The following is a 22,345-nucleotide window of genomic DNA, read 5'->3' as shown; positions in this document are numbered from 1 at the left end:
TTAATAAACTAAAAAAATGCTTGGTTTTCTGGTTACTTTTATTATTGGAAAAGTCATGACGGTTTATTGGAGCTGAGGAACTTCGATTTCTGATATTATTTCGAACGTAGTTATCGGTGCTCCTTATGGATCCTTGAATTTTTTTGTCACCCAAGGATCATGAGCACAAAAATATCGACTTCTTTACCAGGGAAGTCGACGTCCGCGTATCTCATTTCGTAATTGGGTTTTCTTAAAACTTCGTGTCTTACGAATGTTCGATGGCTATAATTAAACGTAAAAACAGATAAATTACTTGAAGCGAGGTCCGCGGGAAAGGTAAATCATAAAAATGAAATATATGTGAATAAAGTCACCCAGAAATCGGCGTGCAGGTGACAAATGAGACGGTGGAAAAAGGTTTTTATGAAACAATTTTCAGGGCTTGATGATATTATTGGCAATCAACGTCGTTCGATTGTCCATTAAATTGCAAATTACTTCATCAACTCGTATGATTTCATAGTCACGCTTCCCGCTATCGTACAACTTTTCAACAGCGCATAAATCCTTAAGGGGGTCACCCCGTGCGGCAGTCGGATTTTTTTTGGTTTTTTTTCGCAATTACTTTACTGCGAGGAATAAAAACACAGACTTTTGAAATGCTGAGATTAAAAAACCGAAGAGCGTTTTGATGAGTAAAACGGTGGCTAACGCTTGAACTAAAATCATACAGAAATATTCAAAATTGAAGGATTTTCGCGCTTCGAAACACGAATTTTGCGTTTTGATTTACAAAACGAAACGCCCTTTGGTTTTTTCATCTCAGATAAACCAATCCCCCGAAATCGCGGAGACCATGGAGAAACATGTGGGTTCCTGTGGAGTAGTTTTACACCGAATCTACCCGAGATATCAGAGTTCAAAAATTCTACCATAGAGTTGATATACCAATAAATAAACCCTTCAAATTTCAAAAGTCTATGTTTATTCCTCGCCGCTAAGAAATCGCGAAAAAACCCCAAAAAATCCAGCTGCCACACGAGGTGAGCCCCTTAAGTGTATATTTATATATGAGTTTTGCAGTTTTCAGAACAATTGCATCTGCGTAGCTCTATAGATGATGTTGATCTACGTGCATATTCCATTATATTAGCGAGAGATGCAGTGCCGTGGTTTGATGAAAATGAACAAACTTTTCGGTGCTTCTCATGAATTCGCTAAACTGAATTTGAATTAAGACCAAGAATGAACATTAATTTCACCGAGCTCAAGCTTTACATCTATCGCATACGATGCAATAGATGCACGCTCGTGGGCTTGTATGTATGAATATAAACGTGCACACACGCGAGAGTATTGTATATGGGAACTCTTATGTCTCGTGCGGAGAACGCGGCAAACTGTGCTGGAGTTGTGAGTGCCAAGCATTAACATTAGTCATTCGTTTTTTGATGAATCGTATAAAACCACGAGGGATTTCATTTTCTCGAAAATTTATCACACCAAACAGGGGGGCAGGATCCGTATGATGCTAGAAAAATGGCAACTAATTTCACGATTCACGTCTTATTTTTTTTATCAACAACGATCTTCGAGCGTATGCTGTCCCCATTTCTCTGTGAATATGCTGTGAAAACCGGTCCGAGGCAAGTACAGGTGGGTTATGATAATTAATCGTGTATCGTACTCGTATACGCTTTACTGAACAATCTCTCGCGGCCGTTCGGCCCCTATGAACGTTGAGGATGCTCGAGGATTGAACTGTGTATTCAAATTGATAAAGAATAATAAAAAAAAATAAAAAAAAAAAAAAACAGCAGCTCGGATGCTCTATGAGGAGTTGAGTCATGCACACATTCGTGAGCTCCGTATGACATATCTAGAAAATATTCAATTGAAACCTCATATAGATGGAAACTTCACTTGAATAAATGTCAGAATTCAGAAACCCGCTAGCGGCTCGATCCGAAGCATTTCGAGAAAGAGCCAACGCGCGCGCGAGCACTGTCGCATTCTTATGCGCACGCGCGAATATGACGGTTTTCGGGCTTTTATTTTTTTCCAGACTGCTCTCAAACGGTTTGAGTAAAAAATCTTGGGGCTGGGCCCCATTTTTTTGCTCGATTTTCATCCATTGTTTGTGTGACTCCGACAGAGTAGAATCCCAATAATTTGGAGGAGCGTTCGAGAAAAAATGTTCGATTGAAATATAGACTTGAGTTTTGGGCTGAAAAATTTCGTCGCTGCGCGAAAGAAACATTTCATCAACGATCATAAAAAAAGCGTCAGACCCTTAAAAAATTTCTCGTTTTCTATGAATGCAAAAGCTGTTTCATCGTAAATAAAAATATTGGAAATCCTCATTTGTGGGCATCACGATGACTCGTGTTGACTCATAAATATAAATATGCTTTTCATCGATTGAGAATTACGAAAGATGCGCTTGACTTTTATTGGAGCCCATGTTTTACAGGTCGATAGATCATTGAAAAGTCATTACGAATATTTTCCCTTTTCCCATGACAGAAAACCATAAATATGAATTATCGCAATATTATTTCAAGCGTGACCATATCGAAGATCTCTACAATACACATTCATAACGTAATATGTTTGGAAGTGAATCGACCGACGCGCGATGGACGACATAACTTCGTGACTGTGGATTAATTACCTCAGTTGCCTTGTTTGACTGCCGCAACTTGTGAAGACCCACTTAAATCGCGTATCAAGATTTAAAATAAATGCTCGTACTTGAGTCGAACCACTTGACTAAATAAAAGTATAATCATTTCCATTTTTTTTCATCCACAAATAATTAACCTACTTCACGACTTTTCAGCGATGAGTTCGCAATGAAATTTACAAGTCTATCGTCCTAAAAATACACTCAAAAATGGAACTGCAATTGCTCGAAAACTAAAATTAAAGGGTTTAATCTAATTAGAATTTTCAAAAAATCGATTTTTTTTAAATTGCATTTATCGAAAGTATACTTGTTTAAAAGTATCATACTAAAATTTTATAAAGATCTGAGCAGTCTAGGTATACTTTTGAGCGACGTTTACACCTGCCTTTGTTTAAACGCCTTTTTCGACGGCTCGTTGGACTACCTATTGAATCTAAAACCATTTTTTTCTCCGATCATCCATGCCAGAGATTTTATCAACAGCGCACACCCATCTTTTTTTGGACCGGTCTTCTCTTATTTCATTTTTCCGTACGAAAACTGGGTAAAATAAATATAAAAAAAAAATTTGGAGTGTTTTAAGAGTGTATTTTTTAGGCCCAACACTTTATATATCTATATTTATAATTTATAGCGGTCAAAAAAAAAATCACGAAAACAGTCTTTTTGTTGCCCCTCCAATTAGGCCAGACCGCTGAAAAGGACTATCGAAAAATTCTCCAATCTACGAATCGTAAATGGAAACTATTTGTGCCCGGTTCAAAAGTCGAACAAGAATAATGATCAAATTTTTCCGATCACGAATGTAAAAATAATAATTATATTTTATCTATCTTCTACCATCATCGGTTTCCAACGAAATTTATTATTTTTCAAATAATCGAAAGCAGCATATTATTTGTTCGAAACCCTGTCTGGAGGGGCGAATGAACGATCTTTCATTACTCACAGACGAACGTGGATCGGAATCTGAGAAATTGCACTCGATTTATTGATAAAGGACAGCACATCAGGAATAATACTCGAACGCTCATTCCTTTCAGACTCCGAGAAAGATGAGATCGTACATTTTAATCCCACGAAACAACGATTTGTAAATGTACTTGTCTCGAGTCGCTACCGCGACTCTAGATCTGTTTCCTCGTAACGAAAGCAGATCGTCGGAAAAGTGGGAGGTAATGTAAGGCAACGCGCGCGATGCAGCGCAGGTTCATTCACTTGGTTCAAAGGATCGTCGTTCCGCGATAGCTGGAAGCGAGGATGCGCCTCGGAACGAAGAATGTGTTGTACTTTGGCAGTAGAGTGTGTATGCATGTAGTTTCGAGGCTCTAATCCATCTCCGATGCGTTATTTTTATGCTCAAACAAATGAGGATATCAATCGATGAATGTGTGTGGCTTGACGGTGTATTTTGTGATCTATGTGTGGAGCAAATGGGTTTGTACGACATTGGCGCGTGGGTGTGCGGGGATGTCGCGGTGTAACTGCACAGTCCGTGTGGGGAGGGGGGGGGGGGGGATGAGTGTAGGAAATAAATAAAGTAAGTAAGAGCGTGTAACTCACTTGGCTTATCCAGATCGGATATCTCCACCGCCGGGAACATAGCGCCAACCCCCAACACCAAAACCATTGTCGCGACACTCCACCACATTTTGCTCCGGTACCTTCGGCAAACCTCGCCGCCCTCCCCTTATACCGCTTAGCCCTTCACCACGTTTACTCAGCAACACAGATGAACTCCCCGCGGGGCGTGAACGAACGAACAAACGAACGAAGCGAGCCCGGTGCGCGTACACTAACTTATGCACTCATGCACACAAATAGGACGTATTACAGTGACGGGAGACAGAGCGCAGCAACCCCTGCCACGGGGTTCCGGTTCTTCGTATTCTCGTACTTTCGACCCTCCCGCGTAGCCCGTTTCACCTTCGTATATACGTATAATAGCGTCAACTCTTCCCGCTCAGTCGTTCATACCGGCGCGATGAACCCTCACTAATTGCTGCATCGCACCAACACTGGCACAGCCGCACGTACACGCACACGCGCCCGCGTTCAGTGTAATACAAACACGAAAGCTCCTCCACCGAATGCACACATGGGGCTTTTGCCGAGAGTGCGACCCTCGCGTGTGCACGTCGCCCTCTTATTCGAGCTTCTCCGTTTTTTTCTTTCTCCTATTTTTTTATTATTTTTATTTTCCTCTCTCGGTGTCCGTATCTGAGCTTTCCCTCTAGTCTAACCGGTCCTCGGCCGAAGCATCGCCGCGAAAACAAACACGAGAAAAACGAAGGAATAAACAAGGCTGGATCCCCCGCAACCTGGAGGTACTTTCCAGCCGCGAGCGCGATAGGGGATGAAACAAAATAATTGAGAAAATAAAAGAACTAAGAGCCAGCGAGAAGGGGCGAGGTGCGGCAAGGGCGGGCTGGCCGGAGGAGAGAAAAGAAAGATTGTACGGGCACACGAAGCTGCAAATTTTCTCACGAACTTTTCGCTCTTCTACGACGTAACGAGCTAACGAAAAAATCTGCGAATCGCGAAAGATGAGGAGGCTGATGACACACGCGCTACTTCACCCCAGCCCACTAGATGGAGCCGCATACTTTTTAATCCTATTTTTTTTTTGGAGTAAATCACTCTTCGCACCATCGAATTTTTTGTGTGAGTGTCAACGTTTTATATGCCCACTGCTCTTCCTCTTTTTTTCTGGCACGTTGGTTCATTGGTGTTACACACTGCTGATTTTTACGACACCGAGAGAACTCCGATATTTCGATGTGTACAGATCCAAAGTGACGAGTCGAGCTGTACGTATCGATTCGTAAATAATACTTTAATTTGCTTTAATAAATGTCAATCCAAAACCACTGGAGCCCACCCTTCCTCCACATCCTCTCGACATTTTGCGCTGGACCGGTTCAACCAATTCTCGGCCCTCTTTTTTTTTTGTGTCTCTCGTTTTTTTTCTTTTTTTTTTTTTTTTTTTTTATTCTCGCCTCTTCCAGTGTCGTTTTTCGGTCCCTCGTCGTTCACGATCACGTCGCGCCTCTGTATATATGGCAATTTATCGGAACAGAGATTGAACCAATTGATTGAGTACGGCGATTTGATCACACGTATATACTCGCAAAAATACGAGAGTATTCGTTGACTTTAGCAAATACGTTGGAGCCTGTATCTCGAGTAATATACCGGCGCCGAACTTTAACTTTCTTTCTATCCTACGTCGATTCTTTGTGAATTTATTTTTCTCGATCGTACCGTTATTTTCCATCCCCGTTGATTGACTATTTTGTCTATTTTCATTCGACTCTCAGTATGCGTCCAATTACTTCCTGTGGGTAATTTTCGCGTTCATTTGTTTCACTGGAAAGTGTAGCCTTGATTGCGTTTTATTTATTTTTTCTTTGTTTTTATTCAATGAGAATTCAATACCGATAGAAATTGACGGGAAAGTGCACGGCAGCGATAGGCATTAACAATTTTTTGAGTCCTCAGTCGTGTTGAGACGGATATGAACGTTGCACTGGTGTCTGAACAAATATTGTCCCGGAAATACTCCCTTCGAATTTCAATCGATTGCTCGTTACACTATTTTTTATAATGTCAGTAAACTCTGTACCCATATGTTTGTACACGTTTATAAACATAAATAATTCAAATATTTTTGTAAATATAGTTATATTGTTCAGTACGGCAGTGTATATGATACGCTTTGAATAGAAGAGTTCGAATAATCGAATCGGTCCTCTGATTTCTCGTATACGAAAGAGCTAAGTTGGCACGATGATATTTCGGAAAAGTGTTAGTCAACCGAATTTCAATTCACTAGGATATGGTTATGTTTTTGTTGGTTTTATGTGTGCGAGTGGAAGAGAGAGAGAGAGAGAGAGAGAGAGAGAGAGAGAGAGAGAGAGAGAGCAAGAAAAATGAAGACGAAGCGAATGAATGAAGGGGATGCAGGTGAACACTCGCGAGCACATCCAGTCGTCGGGTAACGTTTAATTATCCAACACCGGTGCAATTAAATCGCTACGTTCCCGTTTTCCCTCTCGGATATCGTCATTCGGCAGCGTGACTTTGTATGTTATTCTCGGTTTCCGCGCTGTGCCGGTATTTTCATTGGTAACAGTGTTATTAACGAGTCATGCTCGGTCACTTTGTGAACTCTGATACATTTGTTTACAAAAAAAGTCACACGCAGGTACCTATGGACTGAAATAATTGAGCATTCGACATGAGAAGGTGGACGAAATGCACTCACAGTGTACACGTTTTTTATGTTCACTTGATTATTCGTTTCGGTACGTTCGACTTCTGAAAGCCGTTATTTATGGGCCATTATCCATTGAATAATCAATGGAATATCACGTAGATTAATAGTCGGCGATGTAACACATGCGAACGATTATTACTCGTTGGTACGATTTTTATGATTCGCCGGGCTCGAGGCAACTTGCCGAATCTCGTGATCCCACTCGACAGTCGTTAATCCCGGGCTCTGCATACATGTCACTGGGATTGATCGACTGCAGATCGTCGTTGGCAGAATGACCGTAGAAACATGTGCGTATACGCGGCAGGGCTGCAGAGTGGGAGGGAGAGAGCGAAAAACTTTTTCAGGTTACAGGGCGGAAGGCTCGCGAGAGGTACACAAGCATTAAAATCTGCATTTCCAATTCTCGACGTTGGATCCTCGATAGAATTTCTACTCCCCTTCAAATGCAGGCTCGCTGAGCTACTGCATCATCCGATCGACGATCGAACTTGATCGAGCTGCCCACGAAATCGCTCCAACCCTGTCGTCTCTTTCCTCAGTAACAACAGTCGACTGTGATCATGAATGACGACGAAATGAGTGAATTTGAAAAATGTTGTCAATGCGAATTCGCTGTCAAATAAACGACAACGAACGTTCGTTTGTTCTCTTGCTTTTGCCACCACTAAACTACGAGCTTCGACGTTCCATTCATGAAGTCCTAGCGCCTTCATAAATCACTGTTATCGGAGTTTGTAGTTCACGCGTGTACCCAAGTATATGCGAGAGTCGAGAACTCATGCCCGTAAAAACCCGACAGCGAGAACGTACCACGTCGGGTCCTGAACCGTGGCGGCTCGGTACTGAATTTCAGAAGCCATTGAATAGCGCGAGAGGCGCTCGCGAGCCGGCTCACGCGCTGCTTCGGCCGGGCTCGAGAAATTTCGTAGGGACTCGGGCGGCGCGCGCTCTTCAGCTCGTCGCTATGATTTACTACTACCAGCTCTCTGCGTATGGCGCCGAGGGTCGGAGGGAGAAAGAAACCGAATGATAGGGAGAGAGGGAAAGTGGGAAAGGGCGAGAAACTGGCCCCGCAGGCGTTTGCAACGGTCTATGGAGACGGCTAATGAGTCGCCGGCAATCGGACCATCGAGCCAGGTAAGAGCACGCGGAATGGCGCCTGAAACAAATAGAAAAAACGCCAACCACGAGAAGCGTGTTGAGAGGGTCGCTGTGCCTTCGTTTGCTCAGTTTACATTTTCTCAAAATGAGGTTAAAACCATGAAATACCACGGTTTTCCCTTCACTAATCGTGTCCAATTCAAACTCATGTCTACGTCTAGAACATCCAATGAAATAGCGCCGACGTCACCGGAACTCACTGTCACAATGCTCATAATCTTACCAGCAACGATCATCAATAATCAATTCACTGATACATAAGTTCCTGTGATAATAGAGCTCGTGTCACAAATCGCGGTCTACGGAATCTGGAGGAGTTTACCGGAATCTCGGATTTGAATTAACTGCATTCCCCTCGATCAACCGTTATATGCCGTTAAAGCTGTAGGATAGATGATAGATTAGAGATTTCCGTGTATTAGCCTCCGAGTTGAAATGGATGCATTATTGGGACAGGGATGCATCGCCGGAGAGCAGCATTACTCGATTATTGTTTCATCTACGTACAAACAATAGATACATCATAATAGTGATGTTAATATATATGACCGACGTCTGCTTCAGAATTGGAAACAATTGTCGCCAAGCTAAGATTGTGATCGAATAGCCTTCTGTTGGTCAGTTGATAGGATATTAGGATTAAGGATGGACGCGTGGCACACTTCCGAAGCGTTGTGAAATGGACGCCTTGACGACGTATGTTCGCTATTGAAGTTCAAATTTTCGATTCAAGCATCAAAGCAGATGAATTATTCAGAGAATACTGGATTTGGTAGTTGAAGCTGTTTCATCTTTTACACGCACCGGAGCATGCATGTAGGTTTCAAGAATTCAGACGGGTTTCGAGTCCATTCGTATGCGCGTGACTCGCCGGAGGCTGTGTGTAAAAGATTTCGGAATGAAGGAGCGATAATCTACGCTCAATGTCTGGACGGCGGTTTGGAATCTGAAACGTTAAGATGTTTCAATCCGTCAATGTTTTTGGTGTTCTTTGAACTCTGGTAAGTGGGCAACGACTATTCCGAGTGCAGAGCGCAAATGAGTGCGTTGGACGAGCAACTGTGATTGCTCTGCAAATTGTCAACGTGGGCGGGGCGATGACAAAAATGGGCTGACGGAGCCTCTTTTTCATCGGTCATACTGTGTCCAAGAATTTCGATTCCGAAAATTCCAAGCGAGGTTAGTCGACTGATCTGTACTCTTAAAGAGGGAAAATAAGAAATGAAATTCGGTTTAGAAAAATTCTGGCTAACCGTGTATAATTTCCTTCGTTGCGGTCCCCTGAAACTGTGTAATTGCAAAACTGCAAATTCTCAATGTAAAAAATCATTTGCTTTTCCATTTTTTTTTTTTCGTTATGGCTTATTTTTCGAAGTAAACAGAGCCAAGCAAATGTATTCGATGCTTCGAGTTGACTGGCATTGAGATCAACTGACAGCTGTGGGAACATCACTTCGGTAGATATGACAGTATGGACGAGGTGTCTAGCAGAACATTCGAGTCTCATCAGGGAGCAGGCTTTCGATTAAGTCTAAAAGCGAGAGCCTGATCGGGGAGAGAATTTTAACGCTCTTGTGCATTCTCAGCGATGCTGAGCTTGCGGCTCTGTCGCCCTTTATCTGTCTCTCTTTTCGTACAACTCGCTCGATCCCTCTGCTGTCGTCGATCCATAGCAGGATGCCCCGCGCTGAGCTTGCAATTGCCAGGCCGAGCCATTTCACGATTCTTCACGATTGTAGTACTTGTGGCTTTTGTATCGATGTGTCTCTCGCTCCATGTGGGTTTTTTGAGGAGTTTCGGTACAGAAGTCAAAATATTAAGAAATCGATCAAATTTGGTGATAATGTTCTTCAACATCGAGTGCGAAAACTCAAATTTTTTCAAAATTTTCTTCTACTTAGTTATCGAGTAATTACGCATTAAAGCAGATTTCTCATGCCCGGAATGTATGCCTATATATATGGAAACGCTATGCTTATACACGTAAACTTTAGTGATCGATTACTCGATAACTGTGTAGAAGAAAAATCTTAAAAAATTTGTGTCGTCAAATTTGGCACTAAAGAATATGTTCACCAAATTTTATAAAATTCTGAACTTTTTGAATTTTTGGATTTTTTTAGCACGGATTAGCATGGCAACATTGTATCGCCTGTACCGAAACTCCTTAACGCTCGCAAATCTCTTACTGTATTTTTCATAGTTACTGAGACTTTTGATCTCCGCCCGCGATTCAGCAATGATTCCGACAAATAAATGGCCTCTCTATTGCACGAAGGATTTGGCAATGGTCAAGCCAAGTCACAGCATGCACTGCGCTGCGCTCGCAGATAGTGTTACTCGAATAGACACAAACGTACAAGTCGCACTCTCGTGTCCATAGGATACCTATACAGGCCCAATATAATACTCATTCTCGGTGGCTCCCGCGAACGACGACGTTATAAAGATCGATCGTTTCCCAAGCGCCGGGTGCGTGCTCGAGATAACGGGGCGACCTGACTTCGAGAACTCTCCTCATTTCGATCGAGATAAATTTTGGCCTCTCTCACGTCCGCGTTCCTCCCAGTGTCCCGCTCGTTATCGGTCATCGCTTGCAAATCATTCGCTAATCCTTACAGACGCATGCCCCCATCGCGTACTCGCGTACCAAGGAAAAGCCTCGCCGCACTAGCGCCCCACTTCCAACTCGGCCTAGAGGACCAAGGGTCTGCTGCCTCGCTGAGCCGTTGAGATCATACATTTTGATAAATTCCCCTCTAAATATTGCTTGCGAACACATTTCAAACGTTTTTCTCGAGTGTAACAGTTTTCTCGAACGAGAGACGGTGAAAATCAACGTATCATTCAAGCGGACTCGACTCCACTCGAACTCTTACATTTCGTTATCTTAAAAATGCAGATTCATGAAGATTATCTTTTTACCTTGTTTCGGATTGTCATCGGACGCGAGAGCGGCTCGCGACGTCAATATATTAACTGCCCTCCTTTTAGCTTCACCTTTGTCGGGTAAAAATTAATAAGCAGCGGCAACAAACGATGCGACCGCAACCTCTGGTTTTTCCTGAACACGACAAAACGTCAAACCTTATCCGATTATTTATTATGTTCAAAGTTAATAAATAATAAACTCATTAAATACCTACTTGTAGCACAGCTTTATAATAATATGTAATTAAATATTATTTCACGTTCGAAAACCGCATCATATTCGAGTATTCATAAGAGTGTAGGAGGGGGCTCGTGGTGGCTTCCCCTTTCAATTCTTCGCGTCAGGCCGCTGCCACGGCTCTTGATTATTACTGTAGGTTATGCCGTTTTTTTATCGCTTCATCTGTAAGCTCAATTTACAAGCTCTCATACTATGTAAAAGTTGCTTTAGTAACGCCACTGATATTAGGGATACCACAAAAGTGTTTCGGAGCCACTGGCCGATCTCATTAAACAATTAGCAGAGTTCAAAAGCTAGAAATTTTAATATTGAATCACGAAAGTGGTATTTAAGCACTGGCCTTCAAAAGATTTTCTCAAAAGGCACACGAATTTCTGAAGAGCCCCATACGAAAATCGTCACAAAATATTCATAATCAAGTTGACGAACTTTCCAATCTATTGGCCGATCGATTTTTTCGGCGTGTGCACCCTCGTAGATGTAAAACGAAAAGAGACGAGTTTGCAAACAATGATGAAAACTTAAAGAAGATCCCTCGACCAAACGTCAATTTCGTTTGAAAAAAAAAAAATCATTTCGACATGATCGACTTTAATTGAAGCTGCCATCGAGTTTAATGAAAATGGCGAAAATGCTGGAGTAACGAGACAGCGAATTCATCCGTTAAACTCACGAACCCGTGACACTTAATGTAAGAAGAAGAATAAACCGAATGAAGAAGTTGATTTAAAAGGGGTTGAGAGATTACGATGTTGGATGGACTTTGTCCATGTGTCGGTCAGCGGCAACATTCAGCACGATTGATTTACTCATTCACGAGCGTCGTGCGAGGTCCGTGACGATCATATTGGTATGTATATGTTTATGTGAATGCGTGTATACATTCCGGCGAACACAAATCATGACTCTGGTATCACTTAACTCTCTACGGTCTGGTAATACAACTTTGTTCATGGATGAGCCGCGATATTTAACAGGGAACACAGAACTGCATTCATGATTCCCCCGACGCTGGCGATTGGAATCCGACACGCGTGCAAAGCTGTACTCGCTCCTCGTCTCTCTTGGTCTCTCTTTCCTGCTCTGTTACTGGTTATGGATCATGCGGTACATCATGGGCATGTCGACAGTGACTGTGTACAAGAGAGCTGCGTTAATCCGAAGCAGAGTTCGTCCCTCGAGCTAGTTTGCAACCCCGTAGTAGTTGCCTCTATCGGTAGATTGTTTTTGCATGCACACGCGTGTGTGTGTGTGTGTGCGAGAGAGAGAAAGAGGGAGAAATAGGAAGCAAAGTGTGCGTTACCAGCTTGTCCGTTGACCCGCGAAGCCTTTTAATCACATCGCGCTCACTGCACATGCATTTTTTTATTTTTCTCATACACATTTGCGGTCGCACTAAAAAGAAGAGACACGCGGAGACGAATTTTTCAAGAGATTTAAAATCGTATTCGTGCTCTGAACGCTGACGCCATCGTCGTGCGAACGCATATACTCGAGGTACGATCGATGGAAAGTTTGCCCCGTTCCGCAAGTGCGTCAACGAAATCAATTCTATCGGCAGTATGCACTTCTCCATGGCGATCAAAATAGCTCGGAAAATCGCAAGTATACGAAATATTTCAAATATAGGGATTGATATTTATCGTTGCAGGTTATGGCCTGAGGCTTTCTCAGAGTCCGAAAATATTACGAGATAAACTCTGCTTTAAATGCTATTTGAAAATTACACCACGCTCTCGCGATCCCGACCGCCCGATCCCAAACTCTCCAACAATTTTTCATTTCACCCAAGGGAGATCCAAGCTTCTTCGGTGCCTTTTGTTCTGACCCTTTTTTGCGATAAACGCGATATTTTATATCCTTTTATACAATTTGTGAACAGCGCTGACCCGCGACCTTCAGGTTTTCATGCTGTCTGGCGACAGTATTACTGCATTGAACGTTGCTCGAACGAATCATTTTTAGATCGAGTCTGAAGTCGCTTATATGGAATAACTGCGCGAGCGATATCGGTGAATTGTTTCTATTCTTACTTGGACAAATTAAGGGAGCGATTCGATCGCACTTTACTCGAATGTGATTGCCACCTTTCGTTGGATGGCGATTACACTTATAATTCGTTAGGATTTCCACAATCGGCCCAACGTAGGCCAAATGTGGCTCAAAGTCGGCCAATGTTGAGCCGATTTTGAACGCTTTTTAGGAATACTCGACACACAGACTCACTGAGAAACTGATTTCCCATTGATCAAATTAATCTGTTTTATTCCAAATTCATTTTCAAACTATCGAATTTTTTTAATATGCTTCTGAATAGGTCGTCAACGTTCAAAATTATTTCCCCGACACTATACCCATTGGATTAATAATTTATACAACGAATTGCCGTATGCCCTGTGCCATTTTCACTCACCACATTGAATATTTATCAGTGTTCGATATCCCGGACTTCTCACCGAGCGCAATGAATTTGCTTTTAATGATTTTTACGTCGCGTGCTCAAAACCAATCTTCAATTTTTTGTAGTTCATTTTTTCACGATAATAAATATAAATGGAATAAAAGACTCGCACGTTTTTACTTCACACAAACTTCAACATGGTTTGCAATTGAATTTCGTGATGGCTGTGACCGCTTATGTATACATTTAAATGGGCCATGTCAATTAAACCTATTTTGACAATATACAACGAGGATATGCGCGCACGTAAAGTTGAATACACACTATATTACGTAGTTATGAAACATTCACAATATTGCCGTACACAGGAAAACTCTCCTCGTATTGATGTATACGTAAAACGCGCATTTACTCTCGTATCTGCTTTATTATAAATGAAAATAACGTTTAACGTGCGCTCGTCACTGAATTAGTTCGCTGAGCAGCAAAATCCGGTTATTCATACTAACATGTAGAATTTCACCTCAAATATTTATACGAGAGCTCCATGATGTTTGCACGCGTAGTGAACTGCATATTTTTCATTTCTGCTCGTTCAATTAGCTTGGAAAATGGTTGAATCTGAAGAGCGATTTCGGGAGACTGTGCTACATTCGTGCATATGGGAAATGGGCGAATGGGCGAGGAACCATGAGACGAGAGGTTGGTCATAAGTACTTTCAATGTACAATTCTATTCTTCTGGGAATTCGCTTAGTTCGCTAGCGTATCATAAGGAGATTAAAGTTGGATAGAATAGAATTGGAAAACGTGTATACGAATATACGAATGTTGGCACAAGCATTTTTTAACCAAATGTTTGACTCCGCTTTAATCACCCCAGCACTTTGAATTTCGTACACGAATCCCATTAACAAAAGCTGAATGTTTCTATGTCCCATTTTTTATGACTGTTTTTGTCCGAATAACGTCTACCTTTAACGATTAGTAAGGCTCTTATGAATTTATGCGAGTATAGCGGCTGTGACCTGGAGAATTTTTTTCTCTCGTAATCTCCGAAAATGAAAAGACCCGGAGAACAATAACAGGATTTTGTCGATTTTGCATATATTATTCTTTTCATTTATTCCGCATTCACAATGAAAAATCCAAAAGAAGCAATTATACACTCGCTCACATTATTGCACCCACTATTTTTCTAGTCATACGAACACACCAAAAGGAAACCTCGAAAAGTGTTATTTTAGTTTGTTAATGATATAGAAAATTAATTAAAAACTCTGAAGCTAGAATTATAGAGAAATGGATTGAAGTAAAATGACAAACCGAGTTGTTATCTTCAGCGGAATATTTGGATCAGTTGAATCTGTTTCGTTGGTGCATTTATGAACGAAGGCCCCTCGAATAAATCCACTGCGATGCAAATGGGCGCTAGACGTTTAATAAATTAACCATTTCGATTTTCGTTCGCGTCTTTTGTTCATTCGCGATCAATATGTGCGAAATACGCACAGCGAAAAAGTCGAGACAAAAGTAAATTGTAGAATCCTTTCTAGATTATTTCTTATCTGCTTTTCTTTTGAACCCACCACGGTGCTCGGATATCAATCAATTAGCCAGAAACCATTGGATGCATGAAGTAAAAAAACTCGTTCACTCTCGAGTCTTTGCTAGGAAAGAATAATTGGACCCTATCGCTCCAACGCTTGCCACGCCCGTCGTCTTCTATCTTTTCGCCAGATTAGTTATAGCTAACCATTCATTACACCATGGAGAATGAATCTTCTAGAAAAAAAAATGAATAAAAACATTGAAACTCAGAATTCGGAGACTCTGTTTTCCACATTGTTTTGCCTCCGAGAAAATTGCAAGAAAATAACATGCACGTGCACCCTGAAACGTTGCTTTGAAGAATAAACGAGCGCACACGAAAGTAGGCTCTCAATATGTGAACGAGGAAAAGAGCAGGCTTGGTCTCGGGCTCGGTCGGCTGTCGCTGATAATGCTGGAGCTTTCGTACGATCGCCAGCGGTTAGTATACGCGCATCGTTCGTGCCACGTAAAGGAACAAGAGCAATGGGGAAATAGAGTGGTGGAAAGGAATGGCCCGTTTAGAAATTTACGTTGCTGTTTACGCCGCGAGTGGATGTCCGCAGTACTCGTGCGGAAGAAACGAAAGGGTGGTTATTACGATTAAGCATCGTAATGTAGTTATGTACAGGGTGTCCTGTGTCAATTCCTGCACATTTTGCCATTATGATGACTCAATCTCACGTGACCAACTCAAAAAATCGATCGTCGCGCCTCTCGTAATATGAAGTATATCCAGATATAATAAATACGGTCGCTGTCACATGTCCGGCGCCTCGCGTCTATTTAACCGGATTTCTCTGTGAGTTTTTATTGAATTCGCGACAAATGATTTTCGTAATGAGCAGTACGAACCAGCGGAAAAGGTGTCATGGCGTACGTGAACTGCTCCGCATTTTTATCACTTCATTGCGTTCGTGAGCAAAATCTGTTGTCCGAAAACGTACCACAGCCGCAATCGGCTAATTTAATCACATTTTTTCATATTTTTTTATATTCGCGTGACAGTTGTATTATTGACGAAATCCAGTAGAAACGGATTTTAGTTTGATTTCTGGACACTTGGCGCTGCCTATGCCATTGTTCGCGATGACTCTTCATGGAAAATTTCGTTATCAATTGAAATTCGAACATGGCAGCTTCTAACTTGAGAAAAATGCGGTGACCAGAATAATTCTTATCGACAAAGAAATTAAATTGGCCAGTATACCGAGGAGCTTTTACAACATTGTAGAAACTCGACGACCCTCGCTCCTCCGCTACGTATACACACAAATCCAAATAGCAGTTCACGCCTCAAAGAAACGAGAATCCCCGACGGCTGGTTTACATATATAATATGTATGAGTACGTGGACGTAGGTCCAATAAGTTTTCTATACATATATATATAGAGAGCCGCAAATGCGGCCAAGTCCATATGTGCGTGTGTATATAGATACTGCAGCGGCGTAATACATATTACAAACTCTGCAAATGTGTTATGGCGAGTTTGGAGAAGGATATTTTGCAGAGACCTGACGTGTCTGTAACCATAGCTATTCCCTGTGGGTCGTCGCAAGGGATGGGGTTGGCGCAGAGAGTTGCGGTGGGTGAACCCGTTCACGCGCGCCCCTCCTGTATCCTCCTGCTTGCGCGGTTCAGTCTATATGCCGCGTACCCTTTTACCCCGAGAACGCGAAATTCACAACGCGCGAGCTATATCGTCGAAAGAGCTCTCGTGCTGCCCTCCCGCTCCACTGGCTCCAGCTATACCTCGGCTTATACCTTATTCTCAACCACACACATATACACACTAAGTCATAAATACACTCGATTTCCGCCGAGCAACGTCTTGTCGAGGTACAATTGTCTGGGAATTATCGCGGGAACAGCAGAGCACCGGAGCATTTGCTTCGCGTACCTAATATATATACCGTATTTAGTTATTCCGTCCCAAGCGAATATGCAAGCAAAATTGCATTCTTTTATTCTACCTCGTAGTGCTTTTTTCAATCGATGCTCTTAACAGCTTTCGCTTCATTCTTGAATCGGAAGTGAAGGATCACGAAAGAAATAGCTCGCTTTTTCTGTTTCATCTCAAATCAGAAACCTAAATGAAGCTACCTTAACAGCGCAAAAGCTGCAGGAAGAGGCTGAATACGCCAAAATTTATGCACGAACCTTTGTTGATGTTAATAAAACGAGCTTCCTTCTGATCGTGTAGAAAATTGAACATTTAGTTTCATTTATGCAATTACAGTTCCGTACTGCTTCTCGATGGAATTGGTGCTGTTTATTAAATAAATGCAAGATGTTTTTAAGAGCTTTTGCGTTGAGTTGCCATTGAAACATTTGTGGGGTCTGAACAATCACTCTATGAAGTTGTTTCAATCCACAAACAAGGTTTATCATTTAGTTAATGTAACTTGGCGTCGAGCCGCTACCGCGTCTCTTAATTTGTTTGTTGCTGAAGAATTAAAAAACAAAAAGAAAAATTCAAACTTGATTGGAGTTTCATAAATTCGGAACCAACTTTTGATGGTTCGATACGAAACCCAAATTCATTTTTGCCACGATTTTTGATTTTTCTTTTGTTTTACGCGTTTTCAGGCACTCGCTGTAGGTAACTGTAAACTCACGATATGGCTCAGCGGTTCGGCCGACAGGTAGAATAAAGTCGATAGAGCTAACAAGCTTCAGAGAAAGATCTTTCTCACTCTAGCTGGGGCTGAAAATTGCCAAGGTTTCTATACATGCTCCAAAGAATTCAATGAGGAAAGAATTTTCGAAAATATCTCTCAATAGGTCATTATTAAAAGTACGCCAAGGAATTTCATTAATGCTGAGGCGGTTATTTCATCATTTTTATTGTCTTCGAATTACATTAGTTTTTTTCTTTTCATCAGGTTAAAACATCTCCATTATATTGAATCGATCGAAGGTCCATCAGGAATTCTGGAAATCAACTTGCATGTGAAATTGCAAATAGCTTGAAAAAACTGTACTTCGACGAGTAATCCAATATTAGCATAGTCTGTAATATTGCAAAGATCGAAATGTAATTGAAAAATCTCGAAGAAGCGTATTATCGGAACGAAATCACACAAATATCGCTTTCAACCTTTCTCATCTTCTTACACTCGGATGATATTAATGTCTATTTTCTCATCGACGAAAAAATTCGTGGTATAATTTGTGACGCGTTGTATTCTCGATGAATTTCGTGATGTGAAATTCGGAGAAGAAGGTACTTGTGAGTCAAGGGAGGTAAGTTGCATACGAAAAGCGATAAGACGGCGTGGGTGACGAGCGATGGCGCTTCACGTCGGAGGTGTCGTAAATAATCATTAATCAAGGCATACGCGCACGGAGAATCGTGTTAGCGGAGAACCTCCATGACGATGTTTACATAAAAGCTTATATATCGTACATGTATATTCAAAGGAAGGACCGTGCACCGAATATCCCCAGGGTTTCGCACATCTCTTGCGATTTGTAGGAAAGTTAAGAGGGCGAGAGTGCGAGGGAGAAGGAGAAAGACTGTGTGAAAAGACAGAAAGATGGAAATCAGAGAGACTCTACAGGTATACTTAATTCAGCGCTCGACCATGGGAACGACGTTGGTTTGAACAAACTTACATTATGCAGATTCGCTGCGGTGTCTGACGAGAGAAACGAGACGTTCGGCGAGTTGGTCTGTGCCATTCAAATGAAAAGCCGCGAGCACTTCAGGGGCTCACCGGAACGAGGCGCCGCGCGAGAAACGCCGTTAAAGTGCGAATTGAGGAATAATAGAGCTATAACATGATTCCTTGAGACTACCTAAGTGAAAAGAAAATCGAGATATTGTGAGCAACAACTTAAGAATAAGGGAAACTGTTGACCTTTTCTCCCGGCTTATAACTTATTCTGTTTGCTACTCATTCTTTCACGTATCCTGATGCTTTCTTCAGTTTGACCAAAGACTCAAGAAGTTCAGCACCATTTATGAGGAACATGCTTAAAGCATTAGCAAAAACGATTGTTAGAGAGTTCTTACGTCACCTGAGCGGGCACAAGAAAAAGGAAATCTCAAACAGATGCTCATACTTTTTTATTTTTCACATTCAAGGCTACTGTTACTTCTGAAACCATTTGGATGAGTTGCAAATACATTTCGTAAGGATTAGATTGAACTCAATGTCGTCTCGATTCAAATAAACGAGAGCGATATAAATAAATATATTCTCAAGATCAGTTGTCGATATTTATTTGCGTATTTACACATATATGCGAGGCACAAATACATAAACGCGAGAGCAGACTTACTCTACATACTGCAAGGGGCAAACAATCTAGGAAAAATCCCGAACGAAACACGCGTATTTCTATATCCGTCTTCGTGAAAAGAGTCTCAGTGCAGATCCGAGAAGCAGAACGCGTGCAAGGAAGCAAGAAAAATGGTCGCTTGGGAGTTTGGATCCTTTAGTCCTTAATGCGAAACAACTTGTCCTTGTTACAGTCGGGGCCCGTCGACATTGTAAAGTCAATGGCATTGGTACTGGTACGTAGAAACGAGAGAAGCTTGTGAAATAAAAGGACTACTGAAGAAAGCAGGACGACGTAAAGAGACTGGAAGTAGAAAGGAAATAAAATAAGCTACTTCGAACAAAAAGCGAATCGACAATGACTTTTATCGCGCGATGCGTGCTATGATTGGGACATTTATATATTCAATGAAATGACATATCAAGTTGCATCAACCTATTTCCTTACATTGTAAACCTCCAAAGTTCACCCAACGTCGTATTACAGCTAGTCGAAAAGAGGTTCAACGAGTTTGATTTCTGAGTGGATTGAAAAACCTTCTGCAAGATCTTTGCCCAGCAAGTTTGCTTTCAACTATGGATTTTCTGCTGCGGTAAGTTGAATTGGATGAAAAAAAATTGATGACGCCATCAGGAAAGAGTCGCTGTAAAATATGCTCTGCTTTTTAGTTGAAAATGAATTTGAACAAGGTTTCCTCCGATCTCCATTCAAGTTCGTTTACAATGCTAAGATACGTCTACATCAACTGAGCCATTGGCAACACGTATCGAAATCGTGGAAGAATAGAAACCCAGAGAACAACAGCAGCAGCAAAGCGTTAGCGTTAACGTTTATAGTGTGGGAACCAGCGCACCTGTTTGCATATTGTCGTGCTCGGAGTAAATCCGAAATATGGATGCACCAAGTGAGGTGAAACGATCTCCAGAGAATCGGAAGTAGAGACGCTCTCCTTTCGCGGAAGAGGGATTCGCAAGGGCTTTGCTATCGTGTACAGAGGATTGGAAGCTCTCCGGGACAGGCTGTTCGTGGCCGAGACGTGAACTCGGGACTTCTGAGGGCTTGCATAATGATAACCTCAACGGCGAAGACGACATCGAGAACGATTGACAGTCAACAACTGAAATCCCGGAAAACAGGAGCTCCGCATCCCATAAAAGAGATCAAGTGAACCAGTTTTTTTTGGTCTACGCTGAGGTGGTGTAATTTGATTGGAATTCCCATAATCTCGAGCCAGAGATTCCTCCTTCATTCTGTTACCCATAATCTGCTCCTCCGACTTCGCTCATACCTATTTGCCGGACTCTGACCGTATCTCTCGTCTTATTGGATACCACATTTCATTCCGAACTTCTAGAACTATCTCCGCTGTACTCTTACGTGTCTCGTCCCTTCGCCGCACTTCAACGTCTAGCAACGTTAGCTGCTTTACACTTTCAGCAAGAACTCCGCGTTTCGCCCTGAGAGAATCCATACACATTTTGTGTGTATATATTTATTTATACGTGGTTGTGATAACCGACTTTGGAAAAGACAATATGACGTTGATCATCGACATGAAACCAATATCGACTCTTGAAGTTCGTGGGTTATTGCGATCGTGGACATTTTAATTCAGGAATAATAACATCAAAGACATTGACTGTTAATAATTAAAACAAACGAAAATTCTCGTATAGGAAACTCTCTAGTTCACAACTGCATTAGAGAATCATTCATGATAAATGCTCAGGGAAATATTGATGGATGGAAAGGCACCGGGAAAAATTAATGAAAAGAAAATTGGATACGAATGTTGTTCAATTTCCCCTCCTGACTGTCGTCGCTGACTCACGATTCTCCGAATTTTTTCCAATTGATTTTACTATCCTTTAGTAAGGATACCAACTGAATATTGGTATGAATCTTTCATTAACCTTATGAGTTTACTGGCGTCAGGTACTTTTAGGACCATTTGGAAAAACTATAATATTATTGAAGAAAGAAATAACACATCGTATTCAATCGAGGAGCCAAATTATCGACTACCTTCTTCTTCTAGAAACACAAGAAGTCAAAGACGTTCATTCAATATAAAGGACTAATCACTTCAGTCTAATTTCTATGGATGGAAATGAATATTCAATCGGTTGAGAATTCGAGGGAAACTCTGCAAACCTATTTTTTGTACAATTTTTTTATCCACTCGTTTCGGTTATCAGGGTCCTCTGAGTTGCGCTATATCGAGCCGATAGTCCAGTTTCAAAGCTTTGTCTTCGCGTTTAATTTCGAAAACTCCAATTTCAGTGTTATCTATGTTGTCGGAGGCTTTTGTGCAGAGTAATAAAATATGTAGATACTGCTCGAACATCGCGTTTCGACCCCTACTTTCAATCAGGAGAACTGTTAATTTGTTTTTGGTTGTTCCCTGTTAACAGAATATTGGAACTAACGAAAATGCTGTGAGCAAAAAATATAGAACGGAAAGCGTGAATTTATTATTTCCAAATATTGCTTAGCATGGTTTAAAATTTCCATAAAATGTGCATGACCCTCAACGAATTCCGACAAAACAGCTGTTTCAATGGAAAAGATTTTTTATCATTAGTAAGTTTACAGTGACGTGGAAACTAGAGGAATTGCGTTTTGAGTTTGGAATTGCAACGTTTTCGTATTGTTGCTCTCTTCATCGTTTGTGACGCGACTGCCTTAATATCTATATAAAGCAGTTTTAAAGTGCCTACCTGATGCAATAGCGGAAGGCTTTCGTCGGAGAGGGCGCACTCTGACAGAGCAGGAAAGAG

The 22,345-nt window shown here is 41.6% G+C and overlaps 1 protein-coding gene across 1 annotated transcript in view; it reads right to left on the bottom strand.

Moving 5' to 3' along the window:
* side-IV (sidestep IV) overlaps positions 1-7,781 on the bottom strand; it is a 92,172-nt gene extending 84,391 nt beyond the window's left edge. The window contains exon 1 of the mRNA XM_043416810.1: positions 4,235-7,781. Coding sequence (XP_043272745.1) covers positions 4,235-4,322 — 88 coding nt within the window. The 5' untranslated portion in view covers positions 4,323-7,781. The remainder of the gene's footprint in view (positions 1-4,234) is intronic.
* Between the last annotated feature and the right edge of the window lie 14,564 nt (positions 7,782-22,345).

The sequence above is a fragment of the Venturia canescens genome, chromosome 4, assembly GCF_019457755.1.
Source record: "Venturia canescens isolate UGA chromosome 4, ASM1945775v1, whole genome shotgun sequence".
Taxonomy (NCBI): Eukaryota; Metazoa; Arthropoda; class Insecta; order Hymenoptera; family Ichneumonidae; genus Venturia; species Venturia canescens.
This window is presented reverse-complemented; position numbering and strand designations above follow the sequence as displayed.